At 40.1% G+C, this 18,314-nt stretch overlaps 1 protein-coding gene across 3 annotated transcripts in view; it reads right to left on the bottom strand.

Moving 5' to 3' along the window:
- ascc3 (activating signal cointegrator 1 complex subunit 3) overlaps positions 1–18,314 on the bottom strand; it is a 125,628-nt gene that overhangs the window by 93,381 nt on the left and 13,933 nt on the right. For all 3 annotated transcript variants that reach the window (XM_077711893.1, XM_077711894.1, XM_077711892.1), the window contains 7 exons: positions 16,354–16,504; positions 12,707–13,278; positions 9,960–10,074; positions 8,366–8,567; positions 6,906–7,041; positions 5,326–5,451; positions 2,714–2,917 (listed from right to left, as the gene is read on the bottom strand). In XM_077711893.1, the coding sequence (XP_077568019.1) occupies positions 2,714–2,917; positions 5,326–5,451; positions 6,906–7,041; positions 8,366–8,567; positions 9,960–10,074; positions 12,707–13,278; positions 16,354–16,504 (1,506 nt within the window). The remainder of the gene's footprint in view (positions 1–2,713; positions 2,918–5,325; positions 5,452–6,905; positions 7,042–8,365; positions 8,568–9,959; positions 10,075–12,706; positions 13,279–16,353; positions 16,505–18,314) is intronic.

The raw sequence follows: 18,314 nt of genomic DNA, 5'->3' as shown, positions 1-18,314 counted from the left end.
ATGCTTGTCCTGAAAATTGCCTTCCAAAATTCCTAATAGAGGAACACAAAAAATGTAACCCTCACTCATCCCCATTTTTGTTGGCATCATCTTTGATTCTATCTTGTCTTTGTCGTGTAATCCATATTTATTTATATTTTATACCTGTGACACAAACTCCACAAATGTGTTTATTAACTCAATCTTGGCATCAACCTTCAAAACCATCTTGAATCTCATTGGTCCAATGCGTGGAATGTAGCCAACCGCAACTGTTCAAAATCTTTCTCTAACATTAGAGTCTTAAGACAAACTGTATTTTTCTTTCATCGCAACTTTCATATACAGTGCTACCTCTACTTACAAAATTAATTGGTTCCAAAACTTGTTTCCTCACTTGGATTTTTCATAAGTAGAGCAGTACTTTATATGTAAATTCTCATAATTGTTCCACAGTTAACTAACAACTAAACCATTTAATACTGATCAGTGTACTAATTTTGTATGAAATAAAAGAGAAACACCCAAAAATAGAGATAATAACATGATTTATTAATGTTTTAAAAAATGAATCACAAGCATGCAAAAAATCTATACGTGCAGGAGTAAAGTGCAGTGTAAGGAGAAAACTAATGTTAGCACACAAACATGCACAAACAGAAATCCAAACAACTGGTAAATTGTGAATTCAAAACAACTTGAGATATTTGAAATACAACTCCAAAGTAGTAACAGTTTTTGCATCCCGTCATTCAGTACAGAGCAAAGTCATCGATTTTAATGCAGCCATCTGCTTCAATAGTGTAGCGATGCTAGTAGATGGCTTACAACAGGTCTGTGTTGCAATATCAGTCAAGCATTCTTATTTTCCGTTCTTCCTTGATAGATAAGGGGGCTTGGTCAATCATTTTATCCGCACCAATTATTTGAAATAAAGAACTCTGTGATAATAAACGGCAGTCCAAAGAGAGTTGCTGTTGTTGTTGGCATCTCTAGCAGGATGCAGGACAATTTCTAAATAAAATAACGAATTTAGGAAATGAATGCACATTTGGGGGGATTTTGTGACTTGGATTTTGTTTTTGTTTACTGGAACTGTCATTTTCATATTAAAGCGTATGGTACCCTGAACATTTCATAAGTAGAGGTACTGCTCTAATATTTTGTTGCCCTACATGCTCCCCACAGTCAGAAGAGAAAATCTGTTTCGTGCCATTTCCTTTAACCAGCGACTGTCCGTGCATTTTCTGGCGACGCCTTCAATCCAACCCCAGACTATTTTATGAATATAAAAACTGCATCTACAGCTGTGACACATTAAAAATAATCAATAATAACCTCATACAATTAAAATATTATTTAGGAATACAGCCATATTTCACTGACCCAAAATCATTTTTAACTGTACACAATATCCATCCTCCTTTATTTCTTCGTTCTTTTCTTTCGCCTTCGAAGCTAATAATGAAAGTCGAGCTTGTATTGTCGTATTTCTGGCACAGTCCGCCTACTCGATGACTAGCCAATCATAGTTGGTGAAAGCGATGACGTATCGCTATGCCTGTGAATTGGCCTTGGTGTCACCAAATCAAATTCTGATTGGTTCAAGCAATTGTCTTATCGACGCTTGTTTAATGCAGCAGAGCCCGTAGAACTGATTGTGAAGGCCTTGAGGCAGATTTCCGACCCTGGCAACAAATAATGGCTGAAATGTGATTGGTTAAATGCTTCAATATGAAAACCCACATCTTGAAGCAGTGCAACCAGGGGGAAAGCAATGAAAAGAAGCTAATAGACAATTTGGAATTATTTAATGAGGATTGATGGACAAATTAAATATGATTCAGATATTTCTTAGGCCAGCAGAGAAGGCCTCGAAGGCCCTGACGGCCCGCCACTGCCTTTAACCGATCTTTACTTCGATTGGCGCTCTTTCCCACATTCAGTTTTCCGTTAAATGCAGTGACGTCACAAGCTGTTCAGATTGAGAAGGGATTTGTTGGATACTCGGACTATTGGTCGCGCAGACGTTTGGTCGCCCGGACGTTTGGTTTCCCGGATAACTTTATTTATCCCGTATTCGGGAAATTACATTGTGGCAGTAGCAAAAGGGTGATTAGACAGAACTGCAAAGCAAAAGCCCAAAGTAAAAAGCAAATCAAAGTAATGGAATCATCAAATCATTAAAATATAAAAGCAGCAAAAACACAAAAGGAACAAGAGTGGACGGAACTACCGCGCCTGCCGGCTGCCGCATAAACAGCGCCATTTTGGTTGCGGTAACTGAATCGGACTCAAAAAGACGTTGTAAAGTTGGACAAAAACTGGAACCCCACAGAACAGCAACGCAAATGCACAAAGTACAAAGTAAATCAAAGTAAATGGAAGCATCAAATCATTAAAACATAAACGCAGCAATGTCTCCAGTCTTGCCTGGGAATGGATACTCCCGCAAAAGCTAGATAATGTGGCTGGGGAGAGGGAAATCTGGGCCTCCTTGCTGAAGCTGCTGCCCCGCAACACGGCTTTGGATAAAGCGGGACAAGATGAGATGGCCTTTTTGTTTATACCTAATATAAAAGAACATGATGTACTGAATCCAAGAAGTGGCGAAAGATGACTATCTATGTCTGTACCACCAATAGATTGACACATGTACATTGTTGAAGTTGTGGATGTTTTTTGAGGTGTTTCTCTTTTACTCATGTAATTGATTAGGCTCAGTCTACTACACCTTGAATTCATCCTTTTTGATGATTCCATCAGAGTGAATGTGTTGCCGAATCTCATGAAGAACAGTCAGCATGGCGATGTTGGTCTTGCCAGCACCAGTTGGGGCACATATTAGTAGGTTTTCATTGGTGTTGTAGGCAGTCTCAAACACCAATGATTGGATCCTGTTAAGACATTTCATTCCTTTGAACACCAGCTGTCCAATCTGTCGACATCAATGCACATAAACACAAACATTATGAATAGAGATTAACGGATGAATGTCATCAATGTTGTTGAGTCAAAACCTAATTTGAAAAATATCAAAGCACGAGACTTCAAAAACAGGCCACAGACTAACAGTTTCTCCACTAAGAGCACAGAGGCCTCGACAATGAAATATGCTATGTCCACAAATAGCGTCTACATCCATACAATCGCGTTTGTGGGGATTTTTTTTGGACCACACCCAACTTCAAAAGTGAGGATTTCACCAGCATTCCAGACCTTTGACATCGTCTAATCCACTACCTTCAGTTTAGTGTAAGGCAGTGTTTCTCAATTATTTTCTGTTTGACAGAAGAATCATACCTAAGGGCAATTGTTTTTGGAATGTGAGAGGAACCTTGAGTACATGGAGAAAACCCACGAAGTAGCACAAGAGGACCGACCAAGGGTTCGAAGGCCATGACCTTAGAATTCTGAGGTCGACGCTCTAAGCACTCATCTGTCGGGTCTCCCACGGAATAATATGTTGCATATAGTATTAGTCTACCTTTGCCACGCTGGCACTTAGTGGTCGGAATATAATACAAGTCATCGCAATTGTGTTTTCCATCTTTTTCCAAAACTTTGACAATGGTTTAACATTAACAAATATACAGAGAGCTAGCACAGCATGAGACATGTCTTGGAAAAAAACAAAACCGCCTTTCATATTGTCCTTTGTTTTGACAAATGCTGAGTAATATCTAACATATGCACATTTGTTTTTATTGCCAAAAATGTGAATTTGTGTATGGATGATAAAATCATGGAAGTTATTTTTGCTAAATACACTGCTACATATGAACAAGGCCTTAGGAGCACAAGATAAAAAATTAGAGGACTACAATGTAAATGAACTCAATAAGTACAGTGGTGCCTTGACATACGAGTGCCACAGCATACGAGCAATTTGAGATATGAGTAAAATTTCTAGCAAATATTTATCTTGAGATAAAAGACAAATTTTGATACACGAGCAGACAGCGGACACGAGACACGGACACTGCTCATAAGAACATCATGGGCAATGTCTCTCTGGTTGCAACTCCCTCGTGTAATGTCTCTCTGGTCACAACTCCCTTGTGTAATGTCTCTCTTGTCGCAACTCCCTCGTGTAATGTCTCTCTGGTGGCAAGTCACTCGTGTAATGTCTCTCTGGTCGCAACTCGCTCGGGTAATGTCTCTGCGAGCACTGGGCGGAGCGTCCCGTTAGTGAGTGCGAATGGCGTATATACAGTGTTCCCCCGCTACTTCGCGGTTCAGCTACCCCGGACTCAGAGCTTCGCGGATTTTTTTTGGAAAAAAATAAAAAATACAAATATTACATTTAAACAACATATTTTACAGTTTTTTGTTATAACATGAATTTCACTCTTTCTACCCGTATTCTATATGGTGTACTGTATACAGGGGGGCACTTTTTAAAAAAAAATAAAAAAATAAAATAAAATGTTGGGAATTAAATTCAAATTAAGCATTTTTGAAGGGGAATCCCTACTTCGCGGAAATTCACTTATCGCGGGTGGTCCCGGTCCCCATTAACCGCGATAACCGAGGGAACACTGTACAACTTCTCATTGGCAAGTGGCCGTGCGTTATCCTATTGTGAGGACATTTGGGTGCATTATTTTGGGTATATTTTGAATGGAATGGAAAAGCAAACATCTTGGTGGCATCTGAAAATCAGGGTGGAGGCGGGGCAAATAGAGCCAAATAGAGCCGGAAAGAGAAAGGTATCAAAATTTAAAACAAAATTAAAATTAAGTTTAGTGTAAGCTTAGATTAAACGTATTTTGGAGTGTCTGCATCATAATCCAAGTTCATTTAAATTTGTTTGTTATGCTACGAGCCCGTTGCCGTGCCAAAATTCCCGCCTCTCTCCCCTCTGCAAAATCTCAAATATCAAACACATTTTAGTTCTATTAAACCACTAGTTATTTGTTACTTTGTTAATAGATGGCGAATTAGAACAAAAATGTTTTTCCAATCCAATATCCTGTTTTTGGTGTTTTTTCAGAGGATTTTTGTTTTTAGTTAATTTCTATGGCAAACATTTGTTTGAGTTACGAGAAAATCGACATACGAGCTCAGTCCTGAACGCATTAAGATCATATCTCGAGTTACCAATGAACTCAATTTCAAAACGTTTCGCAACTGTACTGATAAATTATTTGAAAGCTTGTGTGTATTACTGACAAAGAATGCATAACAAATGGGAAATCTGCACAATTTCTGGTTGCACAGGTATGAATGGATTAATACATTAAGTGGAATGTGTCAAATTCTAGTGTCAAAGTGCCCATATTTATGAGTAGACTGGTGTTATGATAACTCTGTATCCAATTAGTTAAAAACAAATACACTTACCGTATCCAGGTCAGAGATGTAAATTGGTTTCTCTTCAAAATCAGTGGGAATTTGTTCATTGGGTGGAATCTCCACCTCTTCAAATATTTTTGTATTGTCTCTGCGGATCCCAGCAGGAAGAAGCATCTGGATACAAATATAATTAGTCATGTACACTTGCAAATATGTACAACATCCACACAGAACAGCCCTATGCACACCTATTTACATTCACTGTGGCGCTACAGTATCCATCAACCCGTGAATCCACCACGTCGTCATATATAAGGGATGCTATGAAACACACCTGTATTTTTATTTGTATTTTTTTTTTTTTTAACAGTGCTGGAGTTTCTTTCCTATTAGCTATTTCCAACAACCCCTTGGCCTCCCATTCGCTGGCTCTATGTTGCCAAAAGGTTAGACCTAGGTAGAAGAGCCAGCTGAGGGGCCATCTTGCGAAAAGCTGACCGAAATCACAATGTTTCCACATTAGAGCTTTACAGAGGAAATGCCTGACGTGAATGACAACCGAATCCGGGTGTGAATGCTTGGAAAATGGACTGAAGCCATGGATTCAACACTTGGCCTCTTTTAAATCCTCTCTTGAATATTTCTGTTCATAACAAGCTGTTCCTGCCAGTTGCATGTCCATCTTTACCAAGCACATGGCCTCAGGTGTGCTTGGTCTCATTGACATCCTGAAGTCTGTCCTAATCTACCTCACAGCATTGAAAACAAGCTCATATGTGGCATTGCTGTGGGGAATAAAGTATGCCCATTGCAATCTTTATGTTAGGATATTTTGGGTTTTCAGAGCTGTTTTTTGTATTTCTCCCACTGGTCCCCATCTGCTCTCTCCTGCACTGTAATGTTTCCTAGCTCTTCAACTTGCAGGTAGCTGAATTCTTCTGCCAAGGCATCAAACTCACAGTCAGGCTTCATGCATGAGAATCTGTTGATGAAGTACCTTACACTTGTGAAGGAACTTTTTTGATGATAACAACGAAATTTCCCGTATACGGCATGAATAAATTTTGAGCAATTCGTCCTTCATTAGATTTTTGTTTTACACATTTCCCTGCAATTTTATAAAACTTTCTCACACTTGTGCAGATAGCAGTCACTTTATTTCTTGCTCTTTCATGTACTGACGAATGTTCTGGCCAATACAAAGTCCATCATTTTTTTCAAATGGAATACTAATCTTCTCATAATCCACTTTAACCTCCAACAAGTCTTTGTCGCACAAAGCAACAATTTTCATGTTGCAATACTTAGAGCATGCAAAGAATTCTCCTTCGGTTGATGGCGCCAAACTCGGAAATGTGATGCTGTTTTCCGTCTTGAACTTTTGCAGGCTGAAGTTCGTTGTATTTTTTTCATGGCAAAAATATCAGTATCACGGTTCTCTCGTCTATGCTGCTTCAAAAATCTATCGAAACTGAATGGATATAACCTAAACGGAGGTGACCTTAATGAATGTCACATCCATCTATGTCACAAAGATGTAGTTCAGTCCTCAATTGGCAAATTTTAACTGAAAAAGTTATTAAATTTGTGTATGAACTGTAGCTCATGAAATTACACGAAAAGCTTACCCTAGCTCCTCCAACAAAAGCTGGTGTCTTTGTGGCCTCTGCATAGCTGTCATAGACATTTGGGTATTTAATCCGTTCATAAACTCTCTCTCTACCAAGTATGGGTTCACGGCGAGCAGTCAACAGAGCTTGCTCCCTGTGTGAAAGAGGAACATGTTGGAACACACAAAATTGTAAACAAGTGTGAAAGCTATGCACCCATCCACAAATCATTTATAATACATTTGCTACATTTTGTTTCCTGAATTTGAACACAATCTTGCTAAAGACAAAGAGTCATCATCACTTAATTTCTTGCCACCAATGAAAATCTAACTGTTTCTATAAAATCTTTCTATTAGATCAAATATTGTTTTTGCTAACTATTGAAAAAGTACAGCAAAATGAAAATAAGTTTATGTTTGTGTTTGGGTCCTTCTACGTGCGTTTTACAGTCACTAATTCCACCAAGTGTCACGCTGAACTCGCACGTGCATGTTGTGCAATGTGCAAATGTCGGTTCTTTGAGAGATGGCTTCAACATGGGATATTTTGTCGAATATGAACCAATAAACCTCTGCCAGTATCTCGATTTCTAATTAGAAGTTTCATCCAAATTGCCATCTATGTTGCACTTATCCCAACCAGCCCTATTGATAAGACTTACCAGTGCTGTGTATAACTCCTACTTCCTATAGAACAACCCCAGAAATGAACTGGTTTGTTTGAAAACAAAACACTGGTGGTTTAGTCAGCTTGAAAAATACTTACTTCCCTTATGGAAAAAAAAAGAAAACGAAAATGTTAAAGCGATAGAGGCTACCAATGCAAACGATTGCCACTCTGAGGTCGCACAAGATGGAAAATGATGTCAGACTTGTAACTTGGATGATTCACAATGCACTCGTGTTACTGAATTCATCCAATTTACAGTGCAGTTGAAATAAATACGGAAATAAGATGCAGAAGTTATAGTGGTGGTGTGAATTTCGTGAAAATTAAATTGGAAACTTTTTCAAAAAATGGTTGCTTCAAAATAAATTTAAGGGACAATTTCTTTTTATTTCCGGAGTTTGCGCTACGTTTTCGGGAAAACTCCGGAAATTCCGAAGTAGTTGAAAGTTCTGTAGTAGATTACTTTTGTCAAAAATAATGAATGTATCGGTAGGATTTTGATATCAGGGAGTGTGTGAAAGAAATAAAGCAAAAATTATGAATCAACTAGCCATGTTATCTTGAAAAACATTATTTTCATCAATTTAGAGAATTAAAAAAATGATGATAATTAAGGTAGATCAAACACCGGCTTTTAACAGGGGAAATTTTAAAAGAGATATTGCTTCTCAAATTGATCTTATTTTCCTTACATCGCGTCAATTATCTCGAAATGACAAAGCTTGCCATATTTATATGATGACAAATTGAACAATTGAAAAAAGATGAATGAACGTTAGACTGACTACAAGGCTAAAGTAGTGTACCTCTGAACTCTCATCTCTTTTGGATCAAAGTGCATGGGCTCCTCTGGGCATTCCACATCTTCAATTCCTTTTCCTCTTTTTCTGTCCCTCTTCTCCTCCTTGCGGAATATTTTCATCAAATGACGTTCCTGTTCAGAATGAATGCTCACTTGACAACCATAGGTGGGCCTTGTAACTTCATCACTGACTTTTCGTATAGAATCTGAAAGATAAGAATAATAAGATTAGTTTTTTTGTTGAAAAATTAAGCTTGAAATAATTTAATATACGCTTAGTATATAAAATGAGTTTTAAAAAAATTGAGAAAAAACAAGTAGTTGTTTTGTCACAAATACAGGTGGACATGGCTTGAATGCCGTCAAATTCTGCATTGCCCAGGATGACAACTGTCAGGTTGTGGAAATGTACAGAGTATTCAAAACTAAGACAAAGACAACGTTGATTTTTTATTAAACAAATTAGCATGCAATATGCAGTCCATTTTCTAATCAACTGAGAAAACTAATCCCATACCCATTGAGATCTCAAGTACGATGCCATTCTCAATCCTGCCACACAGGAGTCACCAATTAAACAACCCCGCTAAATTCTATAAAGAAACCTGATCACGATCCTGATGATTTGATAATTTTTTATTAAACACATGCAGGCGCCAGTGGTTAGCGCGTCGGCCTCACAGCTCTGGGGCTCCGGGTTCAAATTCAAGTCATGTCCATCTGTGTAGATTTTGCATGTTCTCCCCGCGCTAGCGTGGGTGTCCTCAGGGTACTCCGGTTTCCTCCACTTTCCAAAAACATGCATGGTAGGCTGATTGGACACTAAATAGCCCCAGGAATGGGTGTGAGAGTGCAAGGTTGTCCGTTTCCTTGTGCCCTTTGATCGTCTGGCCACCGATTCAGGGGGTTCCCTGCCTCTGGCCTGGAGTTAGCTGGGATAGGCTCCAGCACCCCCACACCCTAATAAGGATAAGATGGTTCATAACATGGGCGGCGAACTGTCCGGACGCCCAAACCTCCGGGCGGCGAACTATCCGGACGCCCAAACCTCCAGGCAGCGAACTATCCGGACGCCCAAACGTCAGTCGTCCAAACGTCAGTCGTCCAAACGTCTTTCAGCGATCGACAGAGTACCGGGGAAAACGGTGCAAGTCTGACCCAAAAATGATACAGTCGAGCGGGCGGTGAGAGCAGGGTAGTGGCCAACACGTGCGACGGGAAAGAATGGCGCGAGCCCGACCCAAAAACAGCACGCTCTAGCCTGTAGTGAAAGTAGGGTAGCAGCCACTGGATGCGACAGGGGAAAACGGCGCAAGCCCAACCCCAAGAGGGCGCGGACGAAAGCTGGGTAGCGGTCGCTGGCGGAGTTTGACCGCGACCGTCCCAACAATGAAGCCTTTTCCGGGCATGTTTTACCGGACCATAGCGGACATACTCGGGTGGAAAGTTTAGGATTTGTGTTCCTTTGACCCTTGTTCTTCAAACAGTTGTAAAATTTTGTTTACTTAGTTTTCTAGTTTTTTCATGTGCTAAATGCAGCTTTAATCTTTGCTTTACTATTGTGAAAAGCCTTAAGCAAATGATAGAAAAAATGTTACCTGATTGTGGCTGGGTAATTGGCACAATGTTTAGTAGAGACTCAACAATAACTTTCCTTTGCTGCAGAAGTATAGAGATCATCTCGAGACCTTCGGGGCCAAGTAACTCAAATAACTGGATGACCAAGAAAAGAAAAAAAATATTGGTTTACTACAAAAAAAAAAAAATGCATGACAGGACGTTCAGATATGCTGATATAAACCACTGCTTCAGGCAAGCATGAGTGGGCCCCACCATATTACAGCCTGAAAGACTGGCTGAATCAATCATCTAGAAACAGGTGATAAAACGCTACTGATAATGAAATAATTTATGTCAACAATACTTTAAATAACTTTTAATTCAAATTAGATCATTTTAAACTGTAATTACACCCCCGACCACCAGAGAGAACAATGAGGAAACTCGATTTTAGCAACAGAGACCAACATGGTCCATTAACGCAAAAGGGCAATAACACGGCCAAAATGACCATTCATGAGATTCAGGACAACACCGAGCCAACCCACTAAAACATGGGTGGGAAAACTATTCCAGAAAGGGCCGCTGTGGGTGCAGGTCTTTGTTCCAACCTATAAGAGGAAACCTTTCCACCAATCTGCCACTATTTTAAAAATGCAATCTGAGAATTCCAGTCAGGTGCTTCTTGGTTCACCAGTAACATAATTGGTTAAACTGTTTGTATTGGATTGGTTGGAACAAAAACCTGCACCCACAGCGGCTCCCGAGGACCGGTTTGCCCAACCTGGCACATGAATTCACCGTGGCATTTTTCTTTATTTTTTAATGCCTTATTGAAAATGTCCTTAACCCACTGTCCTCATTTGAGGAGTCTGAAATATTTTTTCTTACTTGATATCAAAGTGTTTCCCCATTTTATGTAAATGTTCTGAAAACATTGCAAAAATATAAAATAAATTATCTTGGATTACAATGGGTTAAATTCATCCAACTTCTTTTTTTTTTTAAATGGCCATATGTGATGTACATTTACAGTTTCTTTTTGTGAGTCTGAAAATAGTCTTCTTTCCAATGGACATGATATCTTCAGTTGATTATTTTATTTATGTCATATTGCACAGTAGTTTTTGGTTTAAAAGCAAACTTAAAAAAATAAAGAAGCCAGTCCAAATTTTTGCAGGTTTTATTCTTTACTTTTCATAATGTAAGGAGGGAGTTCTCTTTTCTTTATTGCAGAACAGAACAACAAAAATAGATTTCAACATCATATTGCACATTCCCTTTTTTTATAAAGGTAACAGTTGCTTTCATGTTTAATAAGAAGGAAAGTAATCTCATCTCATCTTCCACTTTATCCAAAATCGGGTCGCAGGGACAGCAGCTTCAGCAAGGAATCCCAAACTTCTCTCTCCCCAGCCACTTCATCCAGCTTTTCTGGGAGGGCCCCAAGGCATTCCTGGGCTACTCAGAAGACAATCTCCCCATCGTGCCCAGAACACCTTGCGAGGGAGAAGCCCAGGGAGCATCCTGATCAGATGCCCGAGCCAACTTATCTGACTCCTCTCGATCCGGCATCTCGTTCTTTCGGTCACAACCCACAGCTTGTAGCGGAAAATAAAGAGCCTCGCCTTTTGGCTCAGCTCCTTCTTCACCGCGACGGACCGGTGCAGAGTCTGCATCACTGCAGACGCCGCACTAATCTGCCTGTCGATCTCCCGCTGCATTCTTCCCACGATAGTGAACAAGACTCCAAGATACTTAAACTCCACCAACTGGGGAAGGACCTGATCCCTGCCCCGGAGAGGGCAAACCACCTTTTTACGACTGAGGACCTTAGTCTCAGATTTGGAGGTACTGAATCTCATCCCGACCGCAATACGCTCGGTTGCGAATTGCTCCAGCGAGAGTTGGAGATCACAGCCTGATGAAGCCAAGAGAACCACATCATCCGCAAAAAGCAGTGATACAATACTGGGACCACCAAACCAGACCCCCTCAACGCCATTTCTGCGCCTAGATATTCTGTCTATAGAAGTTATGAACAGAATCGGAGAAATACATACTTGACTCGAGGACGTCCGAGTTTGTGGTCGGTTGCTTTAACCAATCAGATTTCGAGTTGGCGCAACCAATGCCTTTTCACAGGCGTAGGTATATGTCATTGCTTTCACCAACTATGATTGGCTAGTGATAGAGTGGACTTGCCAGAGCTACAAAATGGTATCTGGAGCGAGGTGCATAAGTAAATATATTGTTGTGTTGATTTAATAGCGGTTATGTCAACCCACAATGGCTGAAGGAGAAGAAATTGATTTGTTTGCAGATTTACTGTCAAAGCCATTTTGAAGGACTTTTCAAGAAAAAAAGCTGGACATCATTAAGAAAGGTTGGACAACTCCGAAGCAAGCAAGCCTGTCACAACTGGGAACAAACATTTTCAGCACTAAATCGAATAAAAACCTATGTCAGAAATACGACAGGACAGGCTCGACTTTCGGAATGAATTTCGATAGCGATAGAAGAGGAGGAAAGAAAACAGGATGGATTTTGTGCACAGATAAATGATTTTTGGTGAGTAAAACATGGCTAAATAATATTTCGATTGTATGAGGTTATTATTGATGCTTTATTATGTATCGCAACTGTAATTGCAGGGAAGATTTTATAGCCAGATAATAGTTTTTGAGGGTTGGATTGATTCAGACATAGCTGAGGCAAGGATATGAAATTCACGGCCCGCCACTGCATTCTAGTACATTCCAAAATGGATAATCAAAACACATACCTCATTCTGCAGTTCATCACTGCTTTTGTCGGAGGCAAGCATCTCAAATAAAGAGGTACACAGATCCTCGGGGTTGGAGGATATCATATTTCCTTCTTTGAGATATTTATCCACTTTCGTTCTGAGGATAGTTCTGTTCATAAGAGATTTTTCCATGGAAAACATATTTTCTTCAGCAACAACATTCATATTACTACGTTGGGTTTTTAGAATGTTGTTCAGGTCCAAACTCGCATTTTCATCTAGGATGCCAGAGAAAGACAGTTTTTCCAGTGGGTCGAGCATATAACACTCATGGGAGAAGGGAATATTCCGTCCAAAAGAAAACCTTTGTTTAGATTTGTAACAGGAGGAATAGGAGTCTATAAATTCCTTCAACCCGGAATCTCGAAGTGAATCCACTATACGTGCGACACATGTACAAGATATTTCAGCTGCAGAGGAGGGAAACGGGCCAAACACTTGCTTAATGGACTGAGTCTCCTCTTTGCCAACACGTTTTTTGTTGTGGAATACTTTGAAAAGGAAGACAGCAGCCAATTCAACTGCCGTTTGACATTGTTCGGTTCCAACTGTGCAAAAGGAAACAAACAAAAATATATTACAATAAATACTATACCAATTTCTATTCTAAATATAAACACATTTGCAGCTACGTTTGCTTCATTCTCTGACTCCGTCCCTCTGTCTGTAAATATGTATGTATACTTATACACATTTATGTACAGATACAGACATATATTCAATTTTTTTTTATACATTCACAAATACACTGTGATCCCTTGCCGATTTGTTGACTAGATTCAAAAAAAATATTAGATAAAAAAATAATTGATAGGTTCATTAATAATTAACCTTCTGATATAATTAGCAATCACTTCAGGCAGACATCTTATTCAACTATACACATTTAATTAAATAGTTTGCATCTCTGCTAAAACCTTATAAGGGTAGATACGTCAAGACTTCAAGACTTCCTCCTGATCTCCAAAATACCTTCCCAAACAGTAATTCCTGTACTGCTTTAAAACCATAAATCAAACCAATTACAAGGTTATTGATTAATCCAACATGCGTAAGCAAAAACAAGATCTGTAACTATAATAACAATTAAGGTATTTAACAATAATAAACAGAGGAAACTAATAAACTTTATTTGAATTAAAACAATCACGCCTTCATTTGACATAACAATTTCATAACAATAACATAAAGAAGCGCGAAGTGCGTCACGATGTAGGAACACTATGCAAGTGTTCCAGGAAGTGATGGATATCCATCTTCTGGTAGCAAGAGTCCTTGACAACTCCTTGCTGCAAACCCAGATCAACAGTCCTCGGAGCCTAGGACTGGGTAAACAGTCCTTGTGAGAGGACTAGATGACTGATTATGACCCCAAGCACTCTTCGAACAATTGGAAGAATGATTTAACAAAGAAATAATTATAATACATATATACACATATACACAAACACACACCCAAACCCCCACCCCCATAATACAACAGCTGAATGTTATAGTCCCTCATTGTGAACGTGAGAGCACGCACGCTTAAGCCGCGTGAACAACATTGAGTTATTGAATAATTACATGAGTTATTAATGTTACTGTTATTGCTTTGCACTGTTACGAGTGTTACTATATTGTGATTGCACTAATATTTAGAGTACCGTAACAGCATCAGAATGTTTTTTTTTCATTTACTGAATGGAGGAAAAGTTCCCCTCCACTATGTGGTATAAATGCTGCACTTACACGTTATATACCTTTGTGACATTCTGGTGGAGGTGTGTGTGTGTGTGCATGTTTTCACCTCCCTTAATAACCAGGTGTTTTATGTTAATTTGATTAACCCTGGGAGGTATACAATGAGTATGTTTGGTAACGTGTGTGGGAGTATTACTTCCTTTACCTTGTGTGTCTCGTACAAGTCATATTTTGTTTTTTGTTGGTGTGCATCCTTCTGTTGATTTTGTCACCTGGATATTCAACTTTTGTTAATAAAAGAGCCTCAGTTCTTGCGCTAGGAATTCTTGCCTTCCTGTTGTCCCGTATACTGTTTTTAACTACGCCGCAGCCAACACCCAAACATGATAGAATTCTCCCACCAATCAGCGAACTAAGTAATCGGAGCCCCAAGTTATCTTTTTGATTTGACGCCTGCCTACCCGCTCGCACATCTCCCTCGTAATCCCCCCCCTCCCCCCAGGCGATATTCATCACTGCATCCGACTCTCTCTACGAAGAAACATGTTTCTTTTGAATGGAACTCTGACTAAGATTTGTTTAATTACGAGGACAGCCCGGAGCTCGTTAAACTTCTGGGCTCCGACTCCGAGGATGAATGGGCCTTCCTCTCTCCCACCTATTCCACTTGGCAAAGACAGCGAAGAGGAGCTCCCTTGAGCCAACCCCACGTCACGGACTATCGCCCATTGACTGAAGAATTCTTTCACCCCCTCCTGACAGGAACACGGTGCTGGGGAGACCAGCGTTGCAGCTGCCAGCCAGGCCTCGCTGCCCGCCCGGAGGGGACGACGTGCGCAGCAGCGGGAGAGGAGGAGGCGGAACGGAAAACGGGGCCGGATGAAAATGGTCATTTCAGGTCATGGTGAGATCACGGCAGCCATCTTGTGACGGAGCATGGTAGTGGTAACCATTTTAACGGCTGCCGTTCAAGACGGGGCTGGATAACAGCGACCACTTTGATGTTGGGCAAAAGGGCTCCGGTTTATGTAGACCGAGCATGAAAATGTTGGAAATTATGGAGGCAAGGGAAAAGATGGACCGTCAATTGCAGGTAGCCGCTTCAATTAACGATGATTGCAAAATGTCCCGCGACCTCGCGTCGGCGTCATCGTCCACGATCTTCGAGCGCGCGCTTGGGGGCTGTGGACGACAACGACGGCGCGCGCCCGGGGGGCGTGGACGACGACGCCGCTGCACGTACGGGGGGGCGTAGACGCCACCGCGCGCTCGGGATGCGTGAGACACGCACGCACAACCACACACAGAGGATTTAGACAGTTCTCACCAAATTTCACCGCTTGTTCTTCTATTTGCACATTAAAGTAAAAAGGAATGTATTAAGAAATATTCAAATGTAATTAAAAAAGATAGAAGGGCTGTAAAACACGAAAAACGTAAGAGTGGACAGAGCTACTGCCACTGGCTGCCGCGTGAACGGCGCCATCACGAGGAAAGAAAAAAAAGTTGGATGTTATTTTGTGCGCTCCATATGATTGCTGTGCGCGGATAAGACGAGAGTAGTGTTCAATTTTGCACACGCGCAGCTTAGAAGGAACATTAGTCTGGGGGCATGAAGAGCAAAATCTAATGTAGGTACGCATTTTGGAAAACAATATCAATTTGACCGCCAAAAATGGCACCTTCCAAGAGACCTGCTTACAATGCAGTTGAAGCTTGAAGCTACCTGCACAACAATAACGAGTCCATGGCCGCACATCTGAAGGAAGCCGTGAAATCAGCTTCAACAAGTAAGAAAAAGACAATGCTGAGTTTCCGTGGAAGTAATGTGAACAGTTTATGAGAAATCAGTGTCCGATGGCAAACGTAGTTATAAGGGCAACAATACTCAATTCCTCTCTTCTATGTGGAGGCTGTGTTTATGTGTGGATTTCTGTTACCTATTTGTTTGGCAGCAAAAAGAAGTTTCTTCAACTCTTGATGAACAGCATGATGATCCACATTGTCATGATGCTCCGAGCAAAAGTGGCAAATCTTCTGCCATGTAAGCCCTTCTCTTGTGAATATTTCCTGCTTCTTCAAACGTTTGGTCTTACAACAAACACCAGAAAAAAAGACAGAATTAAATTCCCCACTTTTTTTACAGATATATGTTGAAACACTGAAGTAACACTTTCCAAAAGGTCCAATATGTCATTTCTTGATGTGTTTCTAAGTGATTTACATATGTTTGAAGATAAGCTAAAAAGTACATCAAAATATTGACAACAGTAAAGCAATGAACCCATTCTTCATTTGAACATAGTTCCGCAGTTACTAGTTGAGAAAGAGGTATCTGGTCTCAAAAGCTCCAAAGCAAAAGATGTGTATAATACGGATGCAACATTTATGAAAAAGCAAACAGAATATCTTTCAACTCCCTGAACCACCATTATAAACAAATTGGATGCAACATTTCTGAAAAAGCATAAATAATCTCTCTCAACTCCCTGAACCACTATTATAAACACACCCGTAAATGAGAGTCTCTTCCCTGAACCCTGGAAACTAACTACAGACCCATAAGCATCTTTCCAGCCGTTTTAAAATTCTAGGAAAAAATAGTAGCGGAACAAATTGTGGATAATATTAACAGCAGTCCTTAAACCCCGAGTAGGTTGCAATTTGGCTTTAGAAAATCATTCTACTGAAACAGTGGTTTGATTCTTTCTAGAAAACATAAAACCAAAAATAGATGAAGGCAGGGTCATGAGTGCGATCTTCATTTATCTCAAAAAGCCATTTGACATCATCAAACACCAGATATTGCTGACTAAACTCTAATTTTAATTCCTCACCAAGCATGCTAAATTCAATCATACTTATCTGCAAGATCACAGTGCATCAGTATATAAAACACAAATTCTACTTTGCGGAATAGTCTTGGTGTCAGGATTATTAGTTTCACATGATTATATATTTGCTTGCAATGAAGAATGCTTTGTTTAACTATTAATCTTTGCTTATTAGGATTAGTAGTGTTACATTATTATATATTTGCTTGCAATGAAGAATATGCTTTTCTTTACTATTAAACTTATTTTCATTTTATTTTATGGTTACTTGCAATTGCTCCTGAGAACCTTAGTCAGATTAAACACCAAAACGCCTTTGACTTTGGACTGCTTGGAGTGGACTAATAACAAAGAAAGTTCAAAACACCTTGAGCTGCACATGGCTTTCAGAACTTTGTTTTGACTATATTGACATCTCAATTCAGTTTCCCAACCTTCCCTTGAGAGTTGAGACATCCATTGTAAGGAGGGTCCTTGAAGTTAATAAACAAGAAAATAGGTGTGTGAGGCCAGAACAGAGTGTGGACTCAGCATGACCAGTTCTGTTCTCCTTGCAAGAAAATATCCAGTAGAGTGTCTTTTCTATTTATTTGTGTGTGCATTTGGGAATGGCTATCAATTGGGGTACCAGAGGGATCGGTGCTAGGTCCACTGTTCTTCAGTCTTTACATTATTGATCTCCCAAGCTGTTGTCCTTTAATTGTCACCTGCCAAATGTATGCCAATGATGTCCACGTGAAAGACAAAACACAAAAACAGTCAGGAAAGGCAGGGGGATGCTACCCTCGCGTCTACCAAGGTAAACCCCAGTTTATAGGCACCGAGCCGGGGGCAGGAAGGATGCCCACACCTGTTCCGCGCCTCTCACCGTGAGCCACTCCAGAATGGAGTCCAATCCCCCTCAAGTCTCATATTCAGGAAAGCATATCTGTCAACTTAGACGTTTATCCCTTATTTGACACGATTTTGATCATTTCAGATTCTAGAATTTAGTGCATACAAAAGGCACACCGTCTGATTAGGGACTATGTCGAATTTTTGGAAAGTTATAGACTTTAAGTGCGCCC

The sequence above is a fragment of the Stigmatopora nigra genome, unplaced genomic scaffold, assembly GCF_051989575.1.
Source record: "Stigmatopora nigra isolate UIUO_SnigA unplaced genomic scaffold, RoL_Snig_1.1 HiC_scaffold_55, whole genome shotgun sequence".
NCBI lineage: Eukaryota > Metazoa > Chordata > Actinopteri > Syngnathiformes > Syngnathidae > Stigmatopora > Stigmatopora nigra.
This window is presented reverse-complemented; position numbering and strand designations above follow the sequence as displayed.